Below are 27125 nucleotides of genomic sequence, written 5' to 3' on the forward strand. Positions count from 1 at the left end.
AAGAAAATATCGTGGATGGTTCCGTACGTCGCTCTTCACGAGTAAGTACACTCTTCATTGAATTTGGGTGTTTTATTCTATTTTATAGCATTTGAAAAAAAAGACAAAATAACATTGAAAAAAGTGACAAATGTCAGAAAAAGCTTTAAAAATTGGAGGAAAAAAAAATCTACAAAAACATCAGGATAAGTGACAAATACTTGGAAAAAAATGGTGTCCACACACAAGTGTCGACCGAGCAACTTTTTGATTTTCTAGGTCAAAATTTTAACTTTTTGTTTGACACTTTTGTCACTTTTATCCAAGTATTTTATGTCACTTTTTCCGATGTTTTTGTTGATTTTATTTTTTTCCGCGCCTTTTGACATGTTTGTGGGGGTTTTAAAAATCTCCACGTTTTTGAAGCTTTTTCCAACATTTTTAAGCTCCCGATGCATTTAACCCTCGTGATGTCTTCTCATCGACCGACCGAGCAACTTTTAGTTTTTCAGGGTCAAAATTTGGGCGTCTATTTCAACATTTTTGTCACTTTTTTTTTTCAATGCTATAAAATGAAATAAAACACCCAAATTCAAAGAAAGAAGTGAACAGATCATTTATGTTACTTGTGAAGAGTAATGGTTGTACGGAACCATCCAAGATATTTTTTTTTTTGTTGAAAATTTGGTTGAAAGAAAACCCAAATTTCTGATATAGAAAGTTTTTGAAAATGGGTCAAATTTAGCTCGAGGATAATAGGAGGGTTAACACTTTATTCTCATTTATTCCTCTTTACATTAAATAACCCCCCCTTCCTGTGTCCTCCATGGGACTTTATTTCAGTAAAAATGTGTCTGGTAGTGAAGAGACAAATAATGTTTTGATCCTGTTTGAGTTGAACCATGAATTACACATATGTTTGTTAGTTTAAAAGATAATTTAGCAAGTTAAGATTATAATTCTTGTATCACTTTGAGTGCATTTTTGAGGTGCTTGGACTACTTTAAAAAGTTGTAAAAATTGGTAGGCATGTCCAACTTGGTGAACATTGCGATTTGATATGGGTCTTTGGTTCAGGCATGGCAAATTGGCTCTATAGCGCCCCCTATACATTTTCAGAGTTACGTTTGCGTTATAGTAAATTCATTTTGAAATGATGGGTGATTTTGACCATTTTCAGGGCCTGTACTTTAACAATTTTCTCCTACAGATTTAATCCCACTGACTTTAGAATTGGCGAGTCTAAAGACCCTGGCGAACCTAAATTGCGAAGCTTTTTAGTGTATTTTGATGTTACCTCGCCAAACAGGAACTAGTTTGTAACTAGACCGTAAATTGTCCTCAGGCTGTATAAGGGTCCTGGCCTGAAGACATCTCCATGTCAACATTGAGATATAACCATAGTGCCCCCTACTGGCAACAGGAAGTTACAGTTGTTAGACTTTGATGTCCTCTGCCTAACGCATGTACTAGATGCACCTCAAATGTGTTCAAGACCTTGATGATGCTTCAATTTGAAAATGTTTTCCCAAATCTTTCATACAAGATGTTAGTCCAGCCCTGAAGTGATCCCCATGGGTCTCAGGCTTGAATAGGTAAATTGGCTCAATGGCGCCCCCTACAAAATTTCAAAGAAGTAGCCCCTGCAGCGCGTTTCACCTAGACAAATGAGATTTGGTATGCATATGTATCATGTCCAAACTTACAAAAGTCTCTTGGAGCCATACCCTTAACCCAATCAGTATGGATGATTTTGACCATTTGCAGACTTCTCGTACACATTTTATCTGATCGTCTTAATAATTGGTCGCCCCAGATTTATTATTTTTAGTTAGAGACCAGATCAGAGGACATCTATAAGTCACTAATGAGATTATAGTCATAGCGCCACCTTCTGGTATCAGGAAGTCAGCCTTGTGGGACCAAGATTGTTTGATTAAGTCTAAAGGCTGTTTTATGCTTCTGCGTCAACTCCACGCCGTAGCTACGCTGTCGCTCCTACGGCGTCGTGACCCTTTCGGAGTTCTGCGTCGGGGTTGCTTTGCATCGCGGTGCATTTCACCGCTCTAACGCTAGGGGGTGATAAGTCTGAGGTTATTTGCGAGGTGTCTGCCAGCCAGTTTGTTATGTTAGCAAGCAATCTTTAGCACAACTGCCCACAAAGTACTGCTTGCTGGAGAAGTGCTTATTTCAAAACGTTACTGATATATAGACACTTTACTAACAGATAACCCCGTCATTGTAACCACAATATGTCTGAGTTTATTTGCAAAGCTTATGTCAGTGAACTAGCATGTTGCTACTCCCCACAGTAAGCTGCTTGAAACACCGACTATCAACACACAGGACGAGGTGACCAATCACAGTCCTTGCGGCCTGCGTTGTCTCGATGCAAAGTTAATTTTTTGGAGGTGCACGTTGAGCTACGGCGGAGGGCTCGGAGAGGGGTTCGCGGCGACGCAGAGGGGTCTGCGGGGTACGCTGTTGATTCGACGCAGAAGCTTAAATCAGCCTTAACTCTTTCGTGCAGTGTCCGATGATCAGGGAAATACACAGCTGCATCAACTGCAACCCCCCCCCCCGACGTGCACAGAATGCGAGGGCCCGTTTCCTTGCTGCTAGTGTTAATGACATTTATTGTAGTAACCACATTTACATAGCGATATTCTAAACTACCAACAATAAATGAGTGTCATGTCACCGTGTGTGTTATGAATTAGCGTAAGCAATATCTTTTAGCTCAGTAAAAGTACTAATACCACACTGTAAAAATACTCTGTTACAAGTAAAAGTCCTGGAGTGAAAACGTTCCTTAAGTAAAAGTGTGTAGGATCATCAGGAAAATGTAGTTGTTGTATTAAAACATTGTAGAAATTGTAAAGGATCCAAACAGTTGTGTGTTTAATGGTCTGATCATCTCAGCGTGACTTGTAGCCGTTATATTGTTGGCTAGTTTACTTTAGAATCAAACATCAGATTATATAAACTACATGTGTTTAGTGTGCAGAAATATTAATGTGTAAACTAACAGTAACAGATGATGGAGTGGAGTAACTAAAGTAACTAGTAACTAAAGCTGCAACAGATGAATGTAGTGGAGTAAAAAGTACAATATTTCTCTCTGAAATGTAGCGGAGTAGAAGTAGAAAGTGACATGAAGAGAAAAGACTCAAGTAAAGTATAAGTACCTCAACATTTGGACTTTGTATACTGTCATCACAAACAAAGCTTTATTTATTTACATTTATTTCATTTCATGAATTTAATAGGACAGAGCACATCAATCAACATTTCTGTAAATGTTTTAGTACTATTATTAATATTTAGTTTTTAACTATAGTCCTTTGGTGAGAGCAACAGGAAACAATATGACATTAGTACAATTTAAAATGTACAGACAGTTCCAACTATTCTTACAACTTCACTTCTTTTACATCTAAAACAGCTTTTCAGCTTTCAGCATTCACACGCAATTCAGCGTGTCTCTGTTCTGACAGAAAGTGTGATTAGTTTTGCTTTCATTTCTGATTTACACATATTAAAGGATGAATACTGTGAATTATGAATATTATTGTAAATATAAGTGATTATGAGTGCATGTGAGGGAATACTGGTGTACAAATGAGTTTTGTTTATTCTCTCAATGCGTCGTACAGCCATCGGGCAAATGCGTCAATTCGGCTGCGGACACAACGATTGATATTATGGTTTCTGGTGGTTCAGAGATAAAATAAAATGTAAAAGTGTACTGCAGTTTGTGGCTGGTTCTGGACCTCCACAGTCCTCTCCATCAGCTTCTGTTTCCATGTGTTGAGTTTCTCTGCTGGCTGGAGGCTCTGCCTCTCCGTTCTCCTCAGTTTGACTCTGATGACCGACACATTTATGTGTTTTGAGCTGATCATGCCTGGCAAATCGTGTGGATGACCATGTGTTTTATCAGATTTAGCCAATGTGCAAATCTTCTACTACAAACAGAACAAGCAAATGGTTTCTCTTCTGTGTGAGTCATCATGTGTCTCTTCAGATGTGACATGAAGTCAAATCTTCTCCCACACTCAGAGCAGCTGAAGGGTTTCTTACATCTTGAATCATGTTTCAGAGAGTTTAAAGCTGACTGAGGTTCTCTGGTCTCCTTCCAATCAGCACTGTCATCCATCTTAGGTTCAGAAGAGTCTCCAGTCTGGTCTTCAGTCTCTGGTTGTAAAAGTGGATGTGAGTTCCTGGCTGGTTCTGGTCCTCCACAGTCCTCTCCATCAGCTTCTGTTTCCATCGGACCAACACACTTATGTGTTTTGACATCAGAACGCCGGGAAAATCTTTTGTTACAAAGACTGCAGCTGAATCTTTTCTCTCCTGTGTGGACTGCGGCCATGTGTGACCATAAACTTCCTCTCTGTGTAAAATATGAATTACAAACTGAGCAGCTAAAAGGTTTCTCTCCTGTGTGAGTTATCATGTGTCTCTTCAGATTATCCTTGCGGCCAAATCTCCTCCCACACTCAGAGCAGCTGAATCGTTTCTTACATCTTGAATCATGTTTCAGAGAGTTTAAAGCTGACTGAGGTTCTCTGGTCTCCTTCCAATCAGCACTGTCATCAGTCTCAGGTTCAGAAGAGTCTCCAGTCTGGTCTTCAGTCTCTGGTTGTAAAAGTGGATGTGAGTTCCCGGCTGGTTCTGATCCTCCACAGTCCTCTCCATCAGCTTCTGTTTCCATGTGTTGAGTTTCTCTGCTGGCTGGAGGCTCTGTCTCTCTGTTCTCCTCAGTTTGACTCTGATGAAGCTGTGACGACTGAAGGTTGACGCATTTATGTCTTCTGACCTGTTGACGCCAGAAAAATCTCTTGTTACAAACACTGCAGCTGTATTTTTTCTCTCTTGGGTGGATTCTCATGTGATCAAACAGATGTCCCCTGGTGCCAAATATTCTCCCACACTCAGAGCAGCTGAATGGTTTCTTACATCTTGAATCATGTTTCAGAGAGTTTAAAGCTGACGGAGGTTCTCTGGTCTCCTTCCAATCAGCACTGTCATCAGTCTCAGGTTCAGAAGAGTCTCCAGTCTGGTCTTCAGTCTCTGGTTGTAAAAGTGGATGTGAGTTCCTGGCTGGTTCTGGTCCTCCACAGTCCTCTCCATCAGCTTCTGTTTCCATGTGTTGAGTCTGTCTCTGATGAAGCTGTGAGGACTGAGCTTCCTCTTCATCATCTTCACTCTTCACAGGGACAGGAGTGAATGGGAACTTGGTGATATCAGCCTCCTCCAGCCCTTGAAGCTGCTCTCCCTCCTGACTGCTCCACAGTTCCTCCTGTTCCTCTTTAATGTTTGGGGGGGGCTCTGGCTCCTGCTGGTCCACACTGGAGCTACAGTCCTGCTGCTCAGGGGGAACCCAATCTTTAGCCACCAACAGCTGCTGCAACGCTGCAGGAACAGAGAGGAAAAACTGGGACTTCAAATGAAACAAAGACAACTGATACAACCCCCCCAAAAAAATATATCATATTTGAGAAGGTGAGGTTAGCAGCGGAGCGGGCAGGGATGTTGTTCCTAGTATTGGGCATCGAGAAACTTTAAATTGTTTCAAAGATTATGATTCCAATGGAATCTATTGTTATTGGAATCATTTGGAAAACAAAGTCTGATCATCGGTTCCAAATTTAACGGCCAAGTTTTGGTTTCCGTAGCGGCTGCCGTGCTTCCAGGCGCTTGTTATCTTGTAGCCGTGGAGCACAGGATGCGATGCTCTAAAGGGTGGCTTTATTTTCATGGATACAACTGGCAAAACAGTAAATCACCATTGAATCAATATCCAAAAGTCTCCTTTAGCGTCATATCTAAACATGCTCAATCGGGACTCTTGGCGTCACTTTTTGACACTCTGGGCTGGGACGTACATTTAACTGACACGCGGGACAAGAACGAAGAAGAACGGGACAGTTACGTTAAAGGAACACGCCGACTTATTGGGAATTTAGCTTATTCACCGTAACCCCAAGAGTTAGACAAGTCCATACATACCCTTCTCATCTCCGTGGGTGCTGTAAGGCTGTCTGACGGCCCCAGAAGCAGCAGCCCGTCACAGTACATGCAAGTGAATGGTTCCAGCTAGCCTACTGCTCCCAATAACTGATAAAATAACGCCAACATGTTCCTATTTACATGTTGTGATTTGTAGAGTCACAGCGTGTACAAAAAAACAACGTAACATAGGACACAGCCATCTTCTAACCGTAAACTAACCGGGAACTATATTCTCAGGCAGAAGAATATAGTACTTGGGCGGAATGATTTGCTTTGCAGCAAACCTGTCTGAGAATATAGAATATAGAATATAAACTGGAACCATTCACCTGCATGTTCTGTGACGGGCTGCTGCCTCTGGGGCCGTCAGACAGCCTTACAGCACCCACGGAGATGAGAAGGGTATGTATGGACTTGTCTAACTCTTGGGGTTACGGTGAATAAGCTAAATTCCCAATAAGTCGGCGTGTTCCTTTAAGGAAAAGATGGTGGGTGGGGTTATAAAATGTACGTTTCAGTAACACGCGGGACATGAACTGCGGTGTCCTGGGGGACAGTCCTGTGTTGTTTGACCCATACACCCTACGGTTGGGTACCATTCACGTTTTTATTGGATTAAAGGAAGGAGGGAAATTAAACTACTCTCTACTGTTGTCTCACTACATACTACTCTCTACTGTTGTCTCTCTACATACTATTCTCTACATACTACTCTCTACCGTCGTCTCTCTACATACTACTCTCTACATACTGCTCTCTACCGTTGTCTTTCTACATACTATTCTCTACATACTACTCTCTACCGTCGTCTCTCTACGTACTACTCTCTACTGTTGTCTCTCTACCGTTGTCTCTCTACATACTACTCTCTACCGTTGTCTCTCTACATACTACTCTCTACTGTTGTCTCTCTACATACAACTCTCTACCGTTGTCTCTCTACATACAACTCTCTACCGTTGTCTCTCTACATACTACTCTCTACTGTTGTCTCTCTACATACTACTCTCTACTGTTGTCTTTCTACATACTATTCTCTACATACTACTCTCTACTGTTGTCTCTCTACATACTACTCTCTACCGTTGTCTCTCTACATACTACTCTCTACCGTTGTCTCTCTACATACTACTCTCTACTGTTGTCTCTCTACATACTACTCTCTACTGTTGTCTCTCTACATATTACTCTCTACTGTTGTCTCTCTACATACTACTCTCTACTGTTGTCTCTCTACATACTACTCTCTACTGTTGTCTCTCTATATACTACTCTCTACTGTTGTCTTTCTACATACTATTCTCTACATACTACTCTCTACTGTTGTCTCTCTACATACTACTCTCTACCGTTGTCTCTCTACATACTACTCTCTACTGTTGTCTCTCTACATATTACTCTCTACTGTTGTCTCTCTACATACTACTCTCTACTGTTGTCTCTCTACATACTACTCTCTACTGTTGTCTCTCTACATACTACTCTCTACTGTTGTCTTTCTACATACTATTCTCTACATACTACTCTCTACTGTTGTCTCTCTACATACTACTCTCTACTGTTGTCTTTCTACATACTACTCTCTACTGTTGTCTTTCTACATACTATTCTCTACATACTACTCTCTACTGTTGTCTTTCTACATACTATTCTCTACATACTACTCTCTACTGTTGTCTCTCTACATACTACTCTCTACCGTTGTCTCTCTACATACAACTCTCTACCGTTGTCTCTCTACATACAACTCTCTACCGTTGTCTCTCTACATACTACTCTCTACTGTTGTCTCTCTACATACTACTCTCTACTGTTGTCTTTCTACATACTATTCTCTACATACTACTCTCTACTGTTGTCTCTCTACATACTACTCTCTACCGTTGTCTCTCTACATACTACTCTCTACCGTTGTCTCTCTACATACTACTCTCTACTGTTGTCTTTCTACATACTATTCTCTACTGTTGTCTCTCTACATACTACTCTCTACTGTTGTCTCTCTACTGTTGTCTCTCTACATACTACTCTCTACTGTTGTCTCTCTACATACTACTCTCTACTGTTGTCTTTCTACATACTATTCTCTACTGTTGTCTCTCTACATACTACTCTCTACTGTTGTCTTTCTACATACTATTCTCTACATACTACTCTCTACTGTTGTCTCTCTACATACTACTCTCTACTGTTGTCTCTCTACATACTACTCTCTACTGTTGTCTCTCTACATACTACTCTCTACTGTTGTCTCTCTACATACTACTCTCTACTGTTGTCTCTCTACATACTACTCTCTACTGTTGTCTCTCTTCATACTACTCTCTACTGTTGTCTTTCTACATACTACTCTCTACTGTTGTCTCTCTACATACTACTCTCTACTGTTGTCTCTCTACATACTACTCTCTACTGTTGTCTCTCTTCATACTACTCTCTACTGTTGTCTTTCTACATACTACTCTCTACTGTTGTCTTTCTACATACTATTCTCTACTGTTGTCTCTCTACATACTACTCTCTACTGTTGTCTTTCTACATACTATTCTCTACATACTACTCTCTACTGTTGTCTCTCTACATACTACTCTCTACTGTTGTCTCTCTACATACTACTCTCTACTGTTGTCTCTCTACATACTACTCTCTACTGTTGTCTCTCTACATACTACTCTCTACTGTTGTCTCTCTACATACTACTCTCTACTGTTGTCTCTCTACATACTACTCTCTACTGTTGTCTCTCTACATATTACTCTCTACTGTTGTCTCTCTACATACTACTCTCTACTGTTGTCTCTCTACATACTACTCTCTACTGTTGTCTCTCTACATACTACTCTCTACTGTTGTCTCTCTACATACTACTCTCTACTGTTGTCTCTCTACATACTACTCTCTACTGTTGTCTCTCTACATATTACTCTCTACTGTTGTCTCTCTACTGTTGTCTCTACATACTACTCTCTACCATTGTCTCTCTTAATATTATGTCATCTTACAGCGCCTCAGTCGAGCTGCTGCTCTGCCCGGTGCGTTCCATACAGGCCCTAAAGGGAGATTTTTCGGTATCTGACTCTGAGAGTCACTGACCATGCGTCAGTATTTTATGAGTTGGGATTGAGAACGGGTTACAGCTCCACCCCTCAAAAGAATCGCAATTGATAGAAACTGGAATGCCTTCCTCCATAGCGCTGCAGAGGAAGGTCTGGCTAGTCCACACAGCATTCCTGGATAGGAGAAAAACATGCTCTGGTTTATTGGCATTTCTTTAAACCAATCACAATCGGCTTGGGCGGTGCTAAGCTCCGGACGGAGCCACGGTGCCTCTGCTAAATAGTCTCAGGAAGGAACTTGTTTTGGTGGAACATGTGTACGTTCAAAAGTAGTTTTAGTCGTGCAACAGAAAACTCAGATTGGACAGATAGTCTAGCTAGCTGTCTGGATTTACCCTGCAGAGATCTGAGGAGCAGTTAACCGTAGTCCTGATAAATCCACCAGAGGTTAGAACGCCAACACAAAGAAAGAGGAAAGGGACGGACATCCGGCCAAAACTAGGGAAAAAATAACCCTTACTTATAGCTTGATAAGCCTGATGACAACCTTGTACTAAAGATTGGATTGGCTCACATGAAAAGAATGATGTGTGATTTTCATCAATTCTTTCAGTTCCTTCATCAGTTTTTTTTCAACATTTTGTTCCTTGGATTCACAATAACAGGTTGAGGTAGAATTGGGGGAAAGAAAAGAAAAAAAGATTACAAAATGTCTTGGAATTACCTGCATGATGCAGCCATCTTAGCGTCTGAGCCCTGCTTCTTTTGTTTTTTCGTGGCATCTAAAACATTAAAAAAAAGCAATTCATATTCAAAATGAAAATTTGTATCCATATAAAGTAGGACAGAGAACGCTTACACTTAATTTGACAATCTTCATAGACCATAAAAATGCTTGATGTTTTCACTTGTACTTTAATCTTGTTCCAAGAATAAACTGGTATCAACTGTTGCTCTGGTTAAAAACACAACATTAAGTTTGCTTTAAAAGGTACTGACAACATGTGCAACTCATGTTTAAGTAATCCAATTAACTAACTTAACCCTTGTGTTGTCTTCCCGTCGACCGTGCAACTTTGTGTTTTTCTGGGTCGAAATTTCAACATTGTGTTGTTCTCTTTCTACACTTTTCTGCACGTTTGTGTCGATTTTTTTTCCAATTTTTTTGTTACTTTTTTGTCGCTTTTTCCAATGTATTTTTTCACTTTTTTTTAACAATTTTTTGTCTTTGGCGATGTTTTTGGTCACTTTTTTCAGTGTTTAAAAAAAACAACTGTTTTGTTGATTTTTATCCTGCGTTTTTGTAGCTAACATTTGTCACTTTTTTCAACGTTGTTTTGTTATAGTTCTGATATAGAAAGTTTTTGTAAACGGGTCAAATTTGACCCGAGGACAACAGGAGGGTTAAGTGATCGCACCATTGACCAACAAAAACTTGGTCTAAAGTCAATAACGCAGCATTTCATTGTTATTTTAACAGAGCATTAGTAAAATTCTCCTAGGCTCGTGCACAGCGCGCACACACTATGCTTGTTACACACACAGGGACGCACAGCAGCACACACACATGCAGAAGATTAAGAAATAAAAAAGATTATGGTGCAAATCCTCCATCATAACATCAATGCTCCAAAGTCCAAACACGCCTGGCTTTTAAAGGGAATGGGAGATGATCTCTGATTGGTTGATTGCATGTTACGCCCAAAACACCCCTCTGATTAATGAAGACACTAAGTACAACCCTTTAGAACCATGCACCCGGCACACGGACACTTTTTTCCACCGTTAAACTTGGTCTGTTTTCCACCAAACAATTAGGGCCGTTTTGTGTGTGTGTTTGGCTTGGAAATCTTTATTTGGCAACCCTGCTTGTAGTACTAATCCTACATTTCCCATAAACAGACTACGTGTCAGCGTGCCGTATCAATTACGAGCTACGCTGAAACGGAGAAGATGAAGGGAACTGCCCAAAGTAGAGCCCTGCGCGGGACTGTTTTCTTCATCCCGCTCCCGGCGAATTTCTGACCATTACCGCCCGCACGTGTGTTACACTCCCACCCGCTCCCGCAATGTGTACGTCCACTCCCGCCCGCACCCGCAAAACTCTGAGAATTTATGCCCGCACAATAATAGAGATGCATTGATGTTGTGTCTTCTCCCGTCCCGCATGAGAAAACACGTCATTTTATAGGTTAATAGGGAGAAGATGCAGGAAAAGAAGGCAGGTGCTTGCTGCTGTTAGACGGGGAGGAAGGAGCAGAAGGAGAGGGACAGAGGGGGAGGAAGGAGCCGAGGATGAGGGAGAGAGGAGAGGGAGAGAGGGGGAGGAAGGAGCCGAGGATGAGGGTGGACGGAGCCTTGGCTCGGAGCTCCCCCGTCCTGGGAGGCTCAGACACGCTGGTGTCTGCTCATAGATGGCCTATACAGTATATACTCAGTCAGTATATATGTATATCTATGGTGTCTGCTGGCGTGGGGGGGTTCCAGGCTACATCCCGATCCCGCAGTGGTTTTTTTAGCCGCCCGCTCCCGCCGGTAGCAAAGTGAAAACCGCCCGCTCCCGCGAGATTTGCGTTGGGTCCCGCGGGACCCGGCGGGACCCAATCCCAATGCAGCCCTCTAGCCCGAAGCAAACCAGAGGAGCTGAAATTGTAAAACGTAAGGTTAGTTAGGAAAAACACCCCAAAAAAAACATGGCTAGTGGAAAAACCGATTGGCTGGTATCTTTAAAAAATCTACTAGCCGTGTTGGCTGGTGATCAAATTTGACCCATTTTCAAAAAGTTTCTACATCACAAATTTGGGATTCTTTCAACCAAATTGTCAAAGAAAATATCGTGGATGGTTCCATACAACGCTCTTCACAAGTAAGTACACTCTTCATTGAATTTGGGTGTTTTATTCTATTTTATACCACTTGGAGAAAAAAAAAAGAAAAGACAAAAGAATGTTGGAAAAGGCCTTTTTATATAGCATTTTCAGATTAAGACGTGTGTGATATTCTGGCATTATTCAGGTTTTAGAGGCTCTTTTATACAACGCATTCAGAATCTGCGTCTGAGTTTGGGTTTTTACTGCAGTTTGGGACAGTTTACAGTTTACGTGCCTTGTTATGGTTACTGTAAATGGAGAAACTCAGCTACTTTTAAACATTATCAAAGACTCTGATATCAACAGGTTTTTGGATATGGGCCGACCTTTTCTAGAAGCTGGTTGAAGGAATGAAAGAGGGACGCCGTGTTCACACGCTCCAACAAGTCTGGAAACATCCTGTTTTACACGGCTGCATGGAAACGGGAATATTAGAGGAATATGGTCTTTCATTAGCCGTGTCAACAGCTCAGAGGAATATCGTCTTTTTCAGAATAAGGGCTAAACTCAGAATATTATGTGCATGTAAACGTAGTCAGTGTAAAAACTCTTGCCTCCCTCATCTCAGCAAGTCAGCAGTCGGCATGGCAACAGGCCAAATGCTCCGGCTATCTATGCTATGTTGATTTAAAAGTTCCTCACCTTTCCTGCACGTCGATGGCTCTCTTCAAACTCCAAACTCCTTCAAACTGAATACAGACAGAGAGGTTTCAATCAGTGACTCAGAGCTGTTCCCCGATACCTTTTACAGGAGTGCCACGTTGCCTGCTGTGCTATTTTAAATGTTCTTTTGAAATGCATACTACAACAGAGGGTTCCCCCACAGCCCTGTAACAGCCGGAACGCGTAGCGTAGATACGTGCCTGATCTGTGTGTGTTACGTTCAACACGTTCTCACTCCCATCTCGTAAAATATGGACCCTTGGTCAGGTGCCTTTGTCGTTCTTATTGACGCTAAAAGTCTCCTTTAGCGCTATTAGTAACTGCGCTTGGTCGGGACTATTGCCGTCCCTTTAGCGCTATAAGTAAACGCGCTTGGTCGGGACTATTGCCGTCCCTTTAGCGCTATAAGTAAACGCGCTTGGTCGGGACTATTGTCGTCCCTTTAGCGCTATAAGTAACCGCGCTTGGTCGGGACTATTGTCGTCCCTTTAGCGCTATAAGTAAACGCGCTTGGTCGGGACTATTGTCGTCCCTTTAGCGCTATAAGTAACCGCGCTTGGTCGGGACTATTGTCGTCCCTTTAGCGATATAAGTAAACGCGCTTGGTCGGGACTATTGCCGTCCCTTTAGCGCTATAAGTAAACGCGCTTGGTCGGGACTATTGTCGTCCCTTTAGCGATATAAGTAAACGCGCTTGGTCGGGACTATTGTCGTCCCTTTAGCGATATAAGTAACCGCGCTTGGTCGGGACTATTGTCATCCCTTTAGCGCTATAAGTAAACGCGCTTGGTCGGGACTATTGTCGTCCCTTTAGCGATATAAGTAAACGCGCTTGGTCGGGACTATCGCCGTCCCTTTAGCGCTATAAGTAACCGCGCTTGGTCGGGACTATTGCCGTCCCTTTAGCGCTATAAGTAACCGCGCTTGGTCGGGACTATCGCCGTCCCTTTAGCGCTATAAGTAAACACGCTTGGTCGGGACTATTGCCGTCCCTTTAGCGCTATAAGTAAACACGCTTGGTCGGGACTATCGCCGTCCCTTTAGCGCTATAAGTAAACACGTTTGGTCGGGACTATTGCCGTCCCTTTAGCGCTATAAGTAACCGCGCTTGGTCGGGACTATCGCCGTCCCTTTAGCGCTATAAGTAACCGCGCTTGGTCGGGACTACTGTCGTCCCTTTAGCGCTATAAGTAACCGCGCTTGGTCGGGACTATTGCCGTCCCTTTAGCGCTATAAGTAAACACGCTTGGTCGGGACTATTGCCGTCCCTTTAGCGCTATAAGTAAACACGTTTGGTCGGGACTACTGTCGTCCCTTTAGCGCTATAAGTAACCGCGCTTGGTCGGGACTATTGCCGTCCCTTTAGCGCTATAAGTAACCGCGCTTGGTCGGGACTATCGCCGTCCCTTTAGCGCTATAAGTAAACACGCTTGGTCGGGACTATTGCCGTCCCTTTAGCGCTATAAGTAAACACGCTTGGTCGGGACTATTGCCGTCCCTTTAGCGCTATAAGTAAACACGTTTGGTCGGGACTATTGCCGTCCCTTTAGCGCTATAAGTAACCGCGCTTGGTCGGGACTATCGCCGTCCCTTTAGCGCTATAAGTAACCGCGCTTGGTCGGGACTACTGTCGTCCCTTTAGCGCTATAAGTAACCGCGCTTGGTCGGGACTATTGCCGTCCCTTTAGCGCTATAAGTAAACACGCTTGGTCGGGACTATTGCCGTCCCTTTAGCGCTATAAGTAAACACGTTTGGTCGGGACTACTGTCGTCCCTTTAGCGCTATAAGTAACCGCGCTTGGTCGGGACTATTGCCGTCCCTTTAGCGCTATAAGTAACCGCGCTTGGTCGGGACTATCGCCGTCCCTTTAGCGCTATAAGTAAACACGCTTGGTCGGGACTATTGCCGTCCCTTTAGCGCTATAAGTAAACACGCTTGGTCGGGACTATTGCCGTCCCTTTAGCGCTATAAGTAAACACGTTTGGTCGGGACTATTGCCGTCCCTTTAGCGCTATAAGTAACCGCGCTTGGTCGGGACTATCGCCGTCCCTTTAGCGCTATAAGTAACCGCGCTTGGTCGGGACTACTGTCGTCCCTTTAGCGCTATAAGTAACCGCGCTTGGTCGGGACTATTGCCGTCCCTTTAGCGCTATAAGTAACCGCGCTTGGTCGGGACTATCGCCGTCCCTTTAGCGCTATAAGTAACCGCGCTTGGTCGGGACTATTGCCGTCCCTTTTGACGCAGTTATGTTAAGGAAAATGTCGTGGGTGGGCGTACGGTTCCGTGACACGCGGGAGGAAAGAAAAAAACGAATATAGCAAGCGTGACAAGCAGGACGTGAACCCCTCTCTCCTGGTGAAAGTCCTGTGTTTGACCCATCCACCCCCCCAACCAACCTCCTTACATACTACTCTCTAAATCCTCTCTAACTGCTGCTCTCCCCGGTGCGTTACACAAACACGCTGAAAGACGCCTTTTTCGTCGCATCAGCTGCTGACAGCCACTGTCCAAACGTCCTTATTTTACGAGTTCGGCACACACACACACACACACACACACAAAAAATCTATCCTGATAAATCGCGCCATCCAGATAGAGTGAATTTGATTGTGGTTGGATAAGAAGTATAAACTTATACCATTCTGACAGCCTATTGGTTTGTACGCGATCGCACCTGCACATGACACAAATCACGTCACACTCCAGCAAGGAAATAACAGACGGATGTAGCCTAGTACGAAGATGTCCGTGGCAGAGACTCCAGAGAACTCGAGCGAAATGTCCCAACCAATCACCAGCGAGGAGGTTGGGAGCCAGGAAGACCAGCCAACCCTTCTACATCCCTGGCCGAACCTGGAAGAATTTTTCTAAATGGTTGGATGCAAAAACAACTCCTTTCGAATGCGCTGCAAGCTCTGCTAACCCAAGTACCACGAGCTAATTGTTTCCAAAACTCGCCGTCTAATTTGAAAAAGCTAATTGATATTAATTTTTTTCCCTTTCATTACTTTTACTTTTATACTTTAAGTAGTTTTGAAACCAGTTCTTTTACACTTTTACTTGAGTAAAAAGCTTGAGTTGATACTTTTAAACAATAGTATCTATACTTCTACCTGAGTAATGAATGTGAATACTTTTGACACCTCTGGCTACAGCACACAGCGCCGTCTCTGATTGGCCCAACTCGCTGTTACCATGGAAACGTTTACCGAAACCGCGAACGGCTCGATTGAGCTTCTACCAGGTAGTTTCTGTACACAGTCTTGTACCTTTGCCTTTTTCAAAATGTTTTTCTGCGCCGAATTAAATGTTTTACGGTCACGATTCCTTTCCCAGCTGGTTGGCTCGGGTCCAGGCTTAAAACTCTTTATATCAGCAAATTTCTGAAACGTTCAATGGAACAATTGAACGGGGATAAACATCGGAGCTGTTAAAAAAAGTGGGCGGTCACTGTTGAGCTCTATCGCCCTTGTATAAACAGAGAGAGAGAATACAGACAACAACAACAACAATCACCGCTCTGGTTTGGTTGAAATTAACCCTTAAATCACGCATTTACATGTGGAAATATGCTGGCTCTATACACGCTAAAAGTGCTGATTATTTACATGGAGTCTGGTGGGTTTGGTGATGGATATCCTGTAAACCAGCTAACCGAGGTACCTGCCTTTTACAATGTTTAATGAGTGAATCAACACAATGAATGTGAAGAAGTAAAGGGACCAAACCTGCTCAGTGTAGCCGAAGCTGAATCTCTGCTGAAAACTGCCAAAATACGTATTTTCTGCTGTACGCCATCTTGTTCAAAACTGTGAAGTCAGCCGCAGTGAAGAGTACAGCTTCCGGTACAGGTTAGTTGCTGAACTTCAAAATAAAAGTCCAGAAGTGTTTCAGGCTTTAAAAAAAAAACTAACACACACACAAGCATGGAGATTAATAGTTATAAGAGTTCTTAATAAACGACATAATGTTTAATATAATATAGGTTAGCTAATGTTGTATGCTGTGTTGCTTCGGTTTGATTGTATGCATTTTTATTTTTACAGACTTAAGTTACATTATCCGGGTCTGAAGGTGGTGGTGTGGAGCTAAAAAGGCGATGATTCAATCCTCCTAAAAAACACAAAAAAAGATGAAGAAAAAGAAGATTCCGAAGCAGAAGTCGCGCAGTGTTCGGTTTCCTCCAGAAGGAAACATCCCAGACGGCTGGATGTGGTTTTAAAAGCTGAACCAAAGCGACGCAGAGCAGGTTGGTTTATTTTGTTTGTTTGTTGCTGCTAATGTGTCCGTGCTAGGCTAGCGTTAGCTGCAGCTAGCTCCTGCTAAAGGCCTGCTCACACCGGGGCTCGAAAAGAAGCCAAATATTCGCTAGTGTTGGTGATTTTAAAGGTTCAACCTTTTCACACCGAGTCCGACACGAATACCCGCCTTCAGCATCGACTAATGGCTGTGGTTAATGACGATGTGTTTACTATAAACCCAAATGTACACAGCGGATCCGTTAGGAGTTACACCATAGACACAGTGGTGTAGTCTAATGTATTGTAGTGGGTATTCTCAGAGGTGTATAAAGTACTAGAGACCCATACTTGAGTAAAAGTACAAGTGCTCTATCAAAAAAGTGCCTTGAGTAGAAGTGCTCTTTAAGCACCACACTTAACACTACTACTTACACAAGTAGAAGTACTAAAGTATTTAACATTTTTTTGTACTTAAGTATTGCAAGTAGTTTATTTTAAAATTTACTACTCAAGTACTGAAAGTAAAAGTACAAGTATTGTGTTATTTAGTTATTCGAGAAAGCAGTCAAAAGTTTGAATATCATATTGTCTGAATATATATTATGTTAAATGTTTAGCCTAAGGCTGTAGCCAAAGGAATTAACAAATATTAATTATATTAAAAATAACAAATATTAACACATACTGAAATAAAATGGACAATTATCACGCTGTGCAAGTAAAATGAACATCCTCTCCAGCACAGTAACGATTTAAGCCCCAAAAAAACGTATCACACACTAGCTAGTAACAAGTGTGATGAACAGGAAAGTTAGCAAACTTCAGATCACAGATCACAGGGTCCTCCCCCAGGGAAATTTTGAGCATCAACGTCTTCATTTCCTGTATTTGGATACACTTTTATGCACCAATTTACGGTGGAAGTACCTTTTTATTTAGCCTATGTGAAGAAAAAGAACACAGATGACAATTCAAAATATATTGGAAAGTATGTTGTTGCGTGTCATTGGGCATTATGAAGTGGGTATATGGAAATCCTGGAGCTTTCTTAGTGGGTATATACTGTGTATCACGTAGACTGCAGCACTGTTATAAACCCAGCTCTACACAGCGGAGCCGGGCTCGTTAGGAGTTATACCGTGGAAGAGTTACAGTGTGGACATGTTTGCTGGGTCGCTCCAGAGAAACATAAATGCTGCACAAGTTGTTGTAATTTGAAGACTAAAAGGTGCTGGTCAGTGTGTGTAAAACAGACAGGAGAACACACACTTCCCTGGCTCTACCTTTACTGATGCACATACCAGGTTTAACCACAGGGTGGCGCTGTTGACTAAGCAGTTGGAACAACAAGACACCCTGGCTGTGTTAGAAACTGTTTCCTCATTCACTCACTCACTATTTCCTATATATAGTGTTTATTAAATAGTGACCAGTGTTGGGCAAGTTACTTCCAAAATGTAATACATTATTGATTACTAGTTACTGTCATTTGAGAGTAATTAGTTAGTTATATTACAATATTACTGTCTCTGAATTGTAATGCGTTACACTACTTTTGCATTACTTTTGAGTTACTTTCACCAAAATAACAGCAGAAGTTTGACTCGGCAGGTAGCTTGTGAATTTCACCACCGGATCAATAAAGTCTCATCTTTATCCACTTTAATACATCACAGATCATTCATAATATTTTGTATAATTACTATGAATATGCGTTTCCTCACTCACTATTTCCTATATATAGTGTTTGTTAAATAGTGAACTATAAGGGAAAGGCCAGACCAGATTTCAGACGCTACACTGAAAACATCGTTGCGTCAGTAGACGCGCCGATTATTTGTGTGACAGAGGCACCATGTAAAGAATCAGAATCAGCTTTATTGGCCAGGTTTGTGTAAACAAACAAGGAATTTGACTCCAGTTAATCTTTGCTCTCAAAGTACAACACTCACTTAACATATAAAGAATGAAAACAAAGGACAGTAAGAAATACTGTTAAGTATGCAGTATAACAATACAATATAATTTACAAGAAATATACAATAACAATTGAAGAGAGGGAAGGAATAGTGCAATTATGAGTATAGTTTGAGATTTAAATATAAATATAGTGCAAGGCAATTCAGTGCAATGGTGATATATATTAATAACAATACTGTAATTGTAAGATTTAAATCGACATGATGTAGATGAGCAGAACAGTGTTGATTGACTTTGTTCAGTGTAAGAGTGTGTTGGGGGGGGGGGATAAAATGTAGGGTTGCATCGAATGTACGCTTAAAGTAGGCTCCGTGCATTGTGGGTATTTTATATTGGACTGTATAGTGAATGGAATTAACCGCGGAGAATTCGAACACCGCTACCAAATGGCAAACGCAGTATGTAGTGCACTATGTCTGTGATAGGGAACGGTTTTAACACAGCTAGTGTAACACGTTTTCCTCAGAGCGGACTGAACAGAGTCCAGCAGGCCCGAGATCCTCCGAAAGGCACCGGGGGGGGGGGGGTTGGCCGAGAATTGCATCCACCTCACAGGCAGCAAAGAAATGCTACTACTGAGTTTAAATGTCCTCAAATTTTAGACGTCAGATCATTTATCATCATTGATAACAAGGCTACGCGATATGAGGAAAATATCTAATTGCGATTATTTTGACTGATATTGCGATATGATTCACGATATTGAAGGGAATGATCATGCTTGTATTATTATTTTCATTGACTAATATTAAATCTTAAAAAAATTAAATCATTATATTGTGATTTTTGCGAGGATCTGTACCAAACAAAAGTGTTTTCTGTAGTCTGGAGGATACGATTTGTAGGCCGGGACGTCGCTGCAGCGCCACAATACTTTATTTTCGAATGGTTTGACACGTTTTGCCTTTAACAAATATTGTGCCCCCATGCGATTTGGATATTGCACTAGTCCATATTGTGATTTCGATAAAATTGTGATTAATTGTGCAGTCCTAATTGATAAGCATATATTTAAAAAGTACTTCCTTCATTTTCCTTTTGTGGATGTTGTCAACTCTTACTTATTTGTCTGTTTGCTGTCAGGACAGATCAGCCGCCGGTAGTCGGTGTTAGGCTTTTTGTTGAGCTCTATTATTTTAGTTTTTCATTCATTTTATTTTATTACTTCTACCACGGAGGGTCTGATTTCGCCGTCAGTTAGCCACACGCTGCCACAGGCTATGGCAAACTGTTCAACATTTAATAGCTACAATGGATTATATTATATAATTGGCCGGTACCGCCGAGGGCGACTACTTCATGTCCATTTCCAGCAAAACAGAGCGAAAGCAGAAGATCCATGTTATGTTCTTCTTTACAAAGTAAATAAATGTCAGACTGACTGACTGACTGACAGACTGACATGTGATGTCATTCTTCTTAGCAAACTATCAGTTTTTAGAAATGTCTCATGATATATCGTCTCTAGAACTTTAGTTTTTTGTTAAAAAAAGGAAAAGGAAGTCCCAATACTCAGTACTATCGGATCCGGATCCGAATACTTCTAGAATCGCAATAAATGAAAACCACAATACAAATCCTATCAGCGCCCCTGTATCAGGAAAGAATCCAATGGGGACAAAAGCATATATCGTCCCGGCCCTACTATTCATATCCTCCATAGGAGGAAGTGATTTAAATAAAATGAAAAATAAAAAGTAGAGCTCATCAGAGGTCTGACAGCAGCTGACCTTTCCTGACACTGGCACCCACTATAAGTTGACGGCAAATCGAGGAAAATATTCCCATTCTTGAACTTATTACTTGTCCTGAAGAATCCAGAGTACAGATTGATACTGGATGATTGAGGTATATGATGCAGCCAGGCGTGTACCAGGCGACCAATCACGATGCCCGTTCTAGATGGTGATAACTTTTCTGTAAGTCATTTCTTTCTTTTTTTTTTCCCCCCCAAACAGGCTGGAGAGAACTCGAGGAGGACGGAGCTCGGACGGACGTTTGATTTTTGGCAGTTTTGGGGAGGAAACTTCCAGGAAGCACTTTACTATGGACTCAAACGACTGTGACCACACGTCCTTGCACTGTTTCAGCCTTCAGGGTAAGATGATGACAGCTATTAGGGTGCTTTCACATCTCTAGTTCGGTTCATTTGGTCCAGACCAAGGACAACAACTGATATACTGATTGTAGCATTTTCAGCCGTTTTAGTTCCTTTTCAAACCACAGTGACTGTGTTCAAATGCACCAAACGTTTCGGTTGTTGTAGCTGTTTCCACGGCTAATGAAAGACCATATTCCTCTAATATTCCCGTTTCCATGCAGCCGTGTAAAACAGGATGTTTCCAGACTTGTTGGAGCGTGTGAACACGGCGTCCCTCTTTCATTCCTTCAACCAGCTTCTAGAAAAGGTCGCCTCATATCCAAAAACCTGTTGATATCCAAGTCTTTGATAATGTTTAAAAGTAGCTGAGTTTATCCTTCTTATTGGCTGGTTGGTATGTGTGCAGTAACCATAGCAACGCACAGAGCTCACCGTAAGCCGTAAACGGGCAAGAAGCCGTAAACTGTCACAAACTGCAGTAAAAACCCCAGATTGAGACGCAGATTCTGAATGCACTGTATACATGTCCAAAGAATGCCTCTAAAGCCTGAATAATGCCAGAATATCCCACGTCTTAATCGGAAAATGCTATATTCAAACGAAATATACTGTTTACATGACCCGTATCAAATTCAGAATATTGTCATACTCTGAATAATAGTGGAGTATTGGTGTGCATGTAAACGTAGTCACTGTTTGCTCTAGTCCGACTCAGTTGATGTGTTGGTGAAACAAACCAAAATGCCCGACTACAGCAGCTGGTTTAGTCCAAAAATGTGCAGTTCTTCCAGCAGTTGGGACTGTCCGAAGTCGGTCAAAAAAAACAGCAACCGAGTTGATTTGAAAGCGGACCGAGACCAACTCTTCAAAGGTGTGTCAGAGTGCGATTGCTGCATTCACACCTGCCCAAACTAACTGCAAACTAGGGCTGTCCTCGACTAAAGAAATTCTTAGTCGACTAACACTTATATGATTTTGTCGATTAATCGATTAGTTGATGTAATCGACAGAGCTGTGCTCTTTGAGAGGTGGTTAAGACTAGAAAAGCACAATATAAATGTAGTTAATGAACCATCTGTAAAACTGACTTTCTCCACAATTAATCCTGCAAAAGCACCACTTTAAATTTTTAAAGTTTTGTGCTTACCAGAAATGTGCTCATAAGTAAAAAATGACTCATCAACTAAAGAAATCTTAGTCGACTAAGACCAAAACGACCTCTTAGTCGACTAATCGACTAAGAGGTGGCAGCCCTACTGCAAACACCAACCGGACTAACTGACGCAGGTGTGAAAGCCCCCCTTATATATTTTATTGGCCATTAATATTTGTTGGGCTGTCCTGGACTGACACTGATATGATTTTGTTGACTAATCGATCAGTTGATTTAATCGACTGATCTGTAAAACTGAGTTTCTACACAAACAATCTGGCAAAAACTGAATAAAGTTTTTTTTTTTTTTTTCAGAAATATGTTTATTGATTTTAAAGAAAAAGAGTAAAGAAAGGAGAGAGAGAGGGAGAAAAAAACACCTAACAAAGAACACATAACATCCAGGATTACAACAATATTCCATGGTCATAGTTAGGATGGGTACTATAAACAAAAACATCTAAAAGTAGTGAAGATAAATGAATTTGACATATACAAAATCATCTACTCATTTGCACAGTGAGGTTTTATACAATAGCCAATGCCTAGGAGCTCACATTTTTAAGGTAATTCAGTATCAGGTCCCATGTTTTATCAAACTTGTCTCCTCTATCTTCATTATAGAATCTCAATCTTTCCAGATGTAAAGTATTTGACAATTCTCCCAGCCACAAATTATATGAAGGCACAGAATCCATTTTCCATACACGTAAAATCAACTTTTTTGCAATCACCATCCCAAATTGAATGGCTCTTCTTTCAAATTTATTGACGGAGGAGAGGACACTAGTTGCCCCCAGAATCGCTACCAAGGGGCCAAATTCTTACCAAAAGCCTCAGAAAAAAACAGATAAATACACTTCCACTATGAATGAAGTTTACTACATGCCCAGAAAGAATGTGCTAGAGTACCTATATGGGATTTACATCGGTTACATACTGGTGGGATATCAGGATAAAATTTGTGTAACTTTTCCCGCGAATAATAGAGTCTGTGGAGTGTTTTAAACTGTATTAGGTTGTAAAAACTGAATAAAGTTTTAATCAAATCTTGTGTTTACCAGAGATGTGTTTAGAAGTCGTTTGGAAATAAGACATTCACAGGGTACCCGCGGGGTCTTAAAATCTTAAATTTAATGTTCTCAATACAAGGCCTTAAAAAGTCCTACATTTCTTTCACAAAGTTTTAAATTTCGTTTACAAAGGTGTTAAATTATTTATTGTCCTTTTGTAGGATTCAATAAATACCGTATTGTCATAAATAAATGTTGTGTGTGTGTGACTTTACAATTTAACGTTACTCCATTTGTGACTTGGATGTTAATACGACAGTACAGGTACTGTTTACGTCAGTGTTTTTCTTCACGCTCTTGACTGGACTAGAGGGCTGCATTGGGATCGGGTCCCGCCGGGTCCCACGGGACCCAACGCAAATCTCGCGGGAGCGGGCGGTTTTAACTTTGCTGCGGGCGGGAGCGGGCGGCTAAAAAAACCACTGCGGGATCGGGATGTAGCCTGGAACCCCCCCACGCCAGCAGAAACCATTGATATACATATATACTAACTGAGTATATATACATATATACTGACTGAGTATATATACATATATACTGACTGAGTATATACTGTATAGGCCATCTATGAGCAGACACCAGCGTGTCTGAGCCTCCCAGGACGGGGGAGCTCCGAGCCAAGGCTCCGTCCACCCTCATCCTCGGCTCCTTCCTCCCCCTCTCTCCCTCTCCTCTCTCCCTCATCCTCGGCTCCTTCCTCCCCCTCTCTCCCTCATCCTCGGCTTCTTCCTCCCCCTCTCTCCCTCTCCTCTCTCCCTCATCCTCGGCTTCTTCCTCCCCCTCTCTCTCTCTCTCCTCTCTCCCTCATCCTCGGCTCCTTCCTCCCCCTCTCTCTCTCTCTCCTCTCTCCCTCATCCTCGGCTCCTTCCTCCCCCTCTCTCTCTCTCTCCTCTCTCCCTCATCCTTGGCTCCTTCCTCCCCCCTCTCCCTCTCTCCCCCTCCCCCGCTCTCTCTCCCCCTCTCTCTCTCTCCTCTCTCCCTCCCCCTCGGCTCCTTCCTCCCCCTCTCTCCCTATCCTTCTGCTCCTTCCTCCCCGTCTAACGGCAGCAAGCACCTGCCTTCTTTTCCTGCATCTTCTCCCTATTAACCTATAAAATGACGTGTTTTCTCATGCGGGACGGGAGAAGACACAACATCAATGCATCTCTATTATTGTGCGGGCATAAATTCTCAGAGTTTTGCGGGAGTGGACGTACACATTGCGGGAGCGGGATGAAGAAAACAGTCCCGCGCAGGGCTCTACTGTGGAGTGTGCACATGGATGTATTAAGAGACACATGGATATATAATAACGGCGCAACATGGTGTATTATTATTATTATTATTATTATTATTATTATTATTATTATTATTATAAATCTGTAGACATGGTGAGCAAGCTCTGACCTAAACATCCAAGCTCGGGCAAGAATCAATCAGTTGTCAGGAAAGAAAACAAACCGCTTCGCACCGTGCTACTTACAAGCTAACGTTAGCTCGTCGGTTAGAATGGGCAAGCGTCTGAAGGTCTGGCCAGAGATGTGGACCAGTTGGAGGACGAGGTGGAGTGCAATAGGACTGAGGTTAGCACCACAAGCGGATCGGCGTGCGAGTCAGTGTAGCGCTAATGAAACGGTGGAGCTGGAAGACCCGCCTGCAGGTTCCTGATCAGCTAGCAACGGAGAGATATAAGACGACTACGGTGTTGGCAGTTCTCCACCTTCGTAGGGTATGTTTGAAACGCACATTCAACGACATCACCGGGACGAGAAAAAAACAAACCGTAGCCCAACTCTTTATCCCCGCTGCTTTCAAGCAACCTTTTAGATGCAAAAGCAAAACGGGATGAAACGATCACTGAAGCAATTGGCATTTACATTGGCCAATTATATTACATTATATATTATCTTATCTAGCCAAGGTGGAACTAATTGTAACACCTCATAATGCACACGTTTTATTTTTTATTATCCTATTTTCAGTTTCGTAGCATAAGAGCTCTTCATGCAACAAATACTTTATTATCTTATGGCATTAGAGTACAAACACACTGTGGGTACGCGATCTGTGCTGCCTGCACGATGACGATGATAATCCTGTTTACGACACTGCACGATCTGTTCCACGCTAGCACACCTTTGCACCGCGGGAATTTCATTAATTTCAAGGTGTAGTACACAGATGTCAATATGCAGTTTTGGATCAGTGACAGTAAGTACTTAATTTAAATATGTTTATAAAACAGACCCACTGTTAACTGCATAATGAATAACATAAAATGTACCTACAAAAATATGCCGCCAGTTGTGCCGCCTGGCCGTCAAGTGTTTCAACGCATGCGTGATACAAATAGTGTAGGGAAACGTCACGTTTTACGCATAAAACAGATCGTGCAGGCAGCATAGATCGTGTACCGACACACACCTTACAAAGCTACTGTGAATTAAATATGATTGTGGAGTATTATAGTACATTTTCTTTATTAAATTCAGGTAATGTTGGTAAATAATTCGTTTCTCAGGCCTAAAATCCACACTGATTTTCCATTATATGGCTGTGAAGTTGGCATTAAATTTCCTCCTAGGTGGTATTAAAAAGGTCTTAAAAGTCTTAACTTGAAGAATCCTGGGGGTACCCTGCATTCAGCATGAAAAAGGTATACAAATTGACTGAGACTAAAGTCTAAAATCTCAGTTGACTAATTGAGGGGCAGCCATAAATATATGAAATAATGTTTGTATCCATACATTTTCTTTTAATTAGTGCATCCATAGGCCTGTACTGCAAAGCAGGATTTGGGGCTAGTGATGTAACTTCAGGTTTGACCCTGGGTTTTTAGGGTTACGACGGTGGTTAACTTGTTACCCGGTTAAATCGCCATGGTGACTTATGCTGCGCACTAGGGGTGCAACTGATGACAAAACTCGCAACAAAACTCAACGGTGTTGAGTCACGGATAGGATACATTTTCAGATCAGTACAAAAAAGAGGTGACCATCAATTTTTCAAAATGCTTTCCATTTATTACTTAAAGAACTGTCCTAAAACACAGCATGTTCAAGCCAGGGAGCGGGGGGACAAAGAACTTGGAAAAGACCATGGAAATGCGTGTTCCTTGGTAGTGTTTTAATCCAAACCACAATCTTTTTCCTAAACTTTACTATTCGTTTTGGTGCCTAAACATAACTGTCGTCACCACATAACGCTCACTTTTTGTGGCCTAAACTTAACCATAATGTCCACCGACCATTGATACGAACTAGCTCTGTAGCCAGAATCTGTACCTGGCTCAAAGCCCCCGGCTCAAAGCTCACCTATTCTCGGGTAACTCAACTACCAACTACCGCTGATACAACAGAGCTGCTTTTAACATGCTCCGTTCACGTGAACTAGGGGTGGAACGCTACATGTATTCGTATTGAACCAAAACGGTACGGGCGTCTCGGTTCGGTACATGAATTTACACGGAGAATACACGGTATAAAAATAAATAAAACTTGCGTGCAAATTAATTAATGTAATGCGGAACTACTGTTAGACACGCGGTTCTTTAGGGACACCTAATCTGTAGCCCTGCCCTTAGCTCTGAAGCTCCCGAGCTCCGCCTACATGTCAAGTCGGTCCAGTGAGTCCACACGAACCAAACTAGTCCCTTCCATATACAACCAAACACGGATGTACTGTAGCTGTATCCCTTCTCGCCTCGACCACAAATGGCCTCCAGGCCCGTTTGCTCCGGTATTAGCTGTTAGCTCTTAGCTCCGCTATTAGCTGTTAGCGCCGCCGTTAGCTGTTAGCTTCGCCGTTAGCGTGTGAAGCTAACACCAAAACTCGTCAACTGCTCTGTGTAAGAAGCTGCTCTTTTAACACCCCTGCTCTGTGCATTCACATATGAGAGCAGCGCTTGTCTCCCATATCACACTACTAGCTGATTGTCTTATTTTGTTTACAAGTTCCAGATGGAGTCTGGAGATGATGTGGGGTACTTATTGTTTACTGTTTACATCCTGAGA

The 27125-nt window shown here is 42.1% G+C and overlaps 2 protein-coding genes across 2 annotated transcripts in view; one reads left to right on the forward strand and one right to left on the reverse strand.

The window, feature by feature from the left end:
- Positions 1-3280: 3280 nt before the first annotated feature.
- Positions 3281-12597, reverse strand: LOC116050067 (gastrula zinc finger protein XlCGF57.1-like). The gene is made up of 3 exons (XM_035993007.1): positions 12563-12597; positions 9775-9832; positions 3281-5394 (listed from the first exon to the last, which is right to left on the reverse strand). Exons 2-3 carry the CDS (start codon positions 9830-9832, stop codon positions 3878-3880), a joined length of 1575 nt encoding a protein of 524 aa, XP_035848900.1. The 5' UTR covers positions 12563-12597; the 3' UTR covers positions 3281-3877.
- Positions 12598-16768: 4171 nt separating this feature from the next.
- The window catches only part of LOC116050064 (gastrula zinc finger protein XlCGF57.1-like), a 34685-nt gene continuing 24328 nt past the window's right edge, over positions 16769-27125 (forward strand). The window contains exons 1-2 of the mRNA XM_031300101.2: positions 16769-16834; positions 20765-20904. Coding sequence (XP_031155961.2) covers positions 20853-20904 — 52 coding nt within the window. The 5' untranslated portion in view covers positions 16769-16834; positions 20765-20852. The remainder of the gene's footprint in view (positions 16835-20764; positions 20905-27125) is intronic.

The sequence above is a fragment of the Sander lucioperca genome, chromosome 16, assembly GCF_008315115.2.
Source record: "Sander lucioperca isolate FBNREF2018 chromosome 16, SLUC_FBN_1.2, whole genome shotgun sequence".
NCBI lineage: Eukaryota > Metazoa > Chordata > Actinopteri > Perciformes > Percidae > Sander > Sander lucioperca.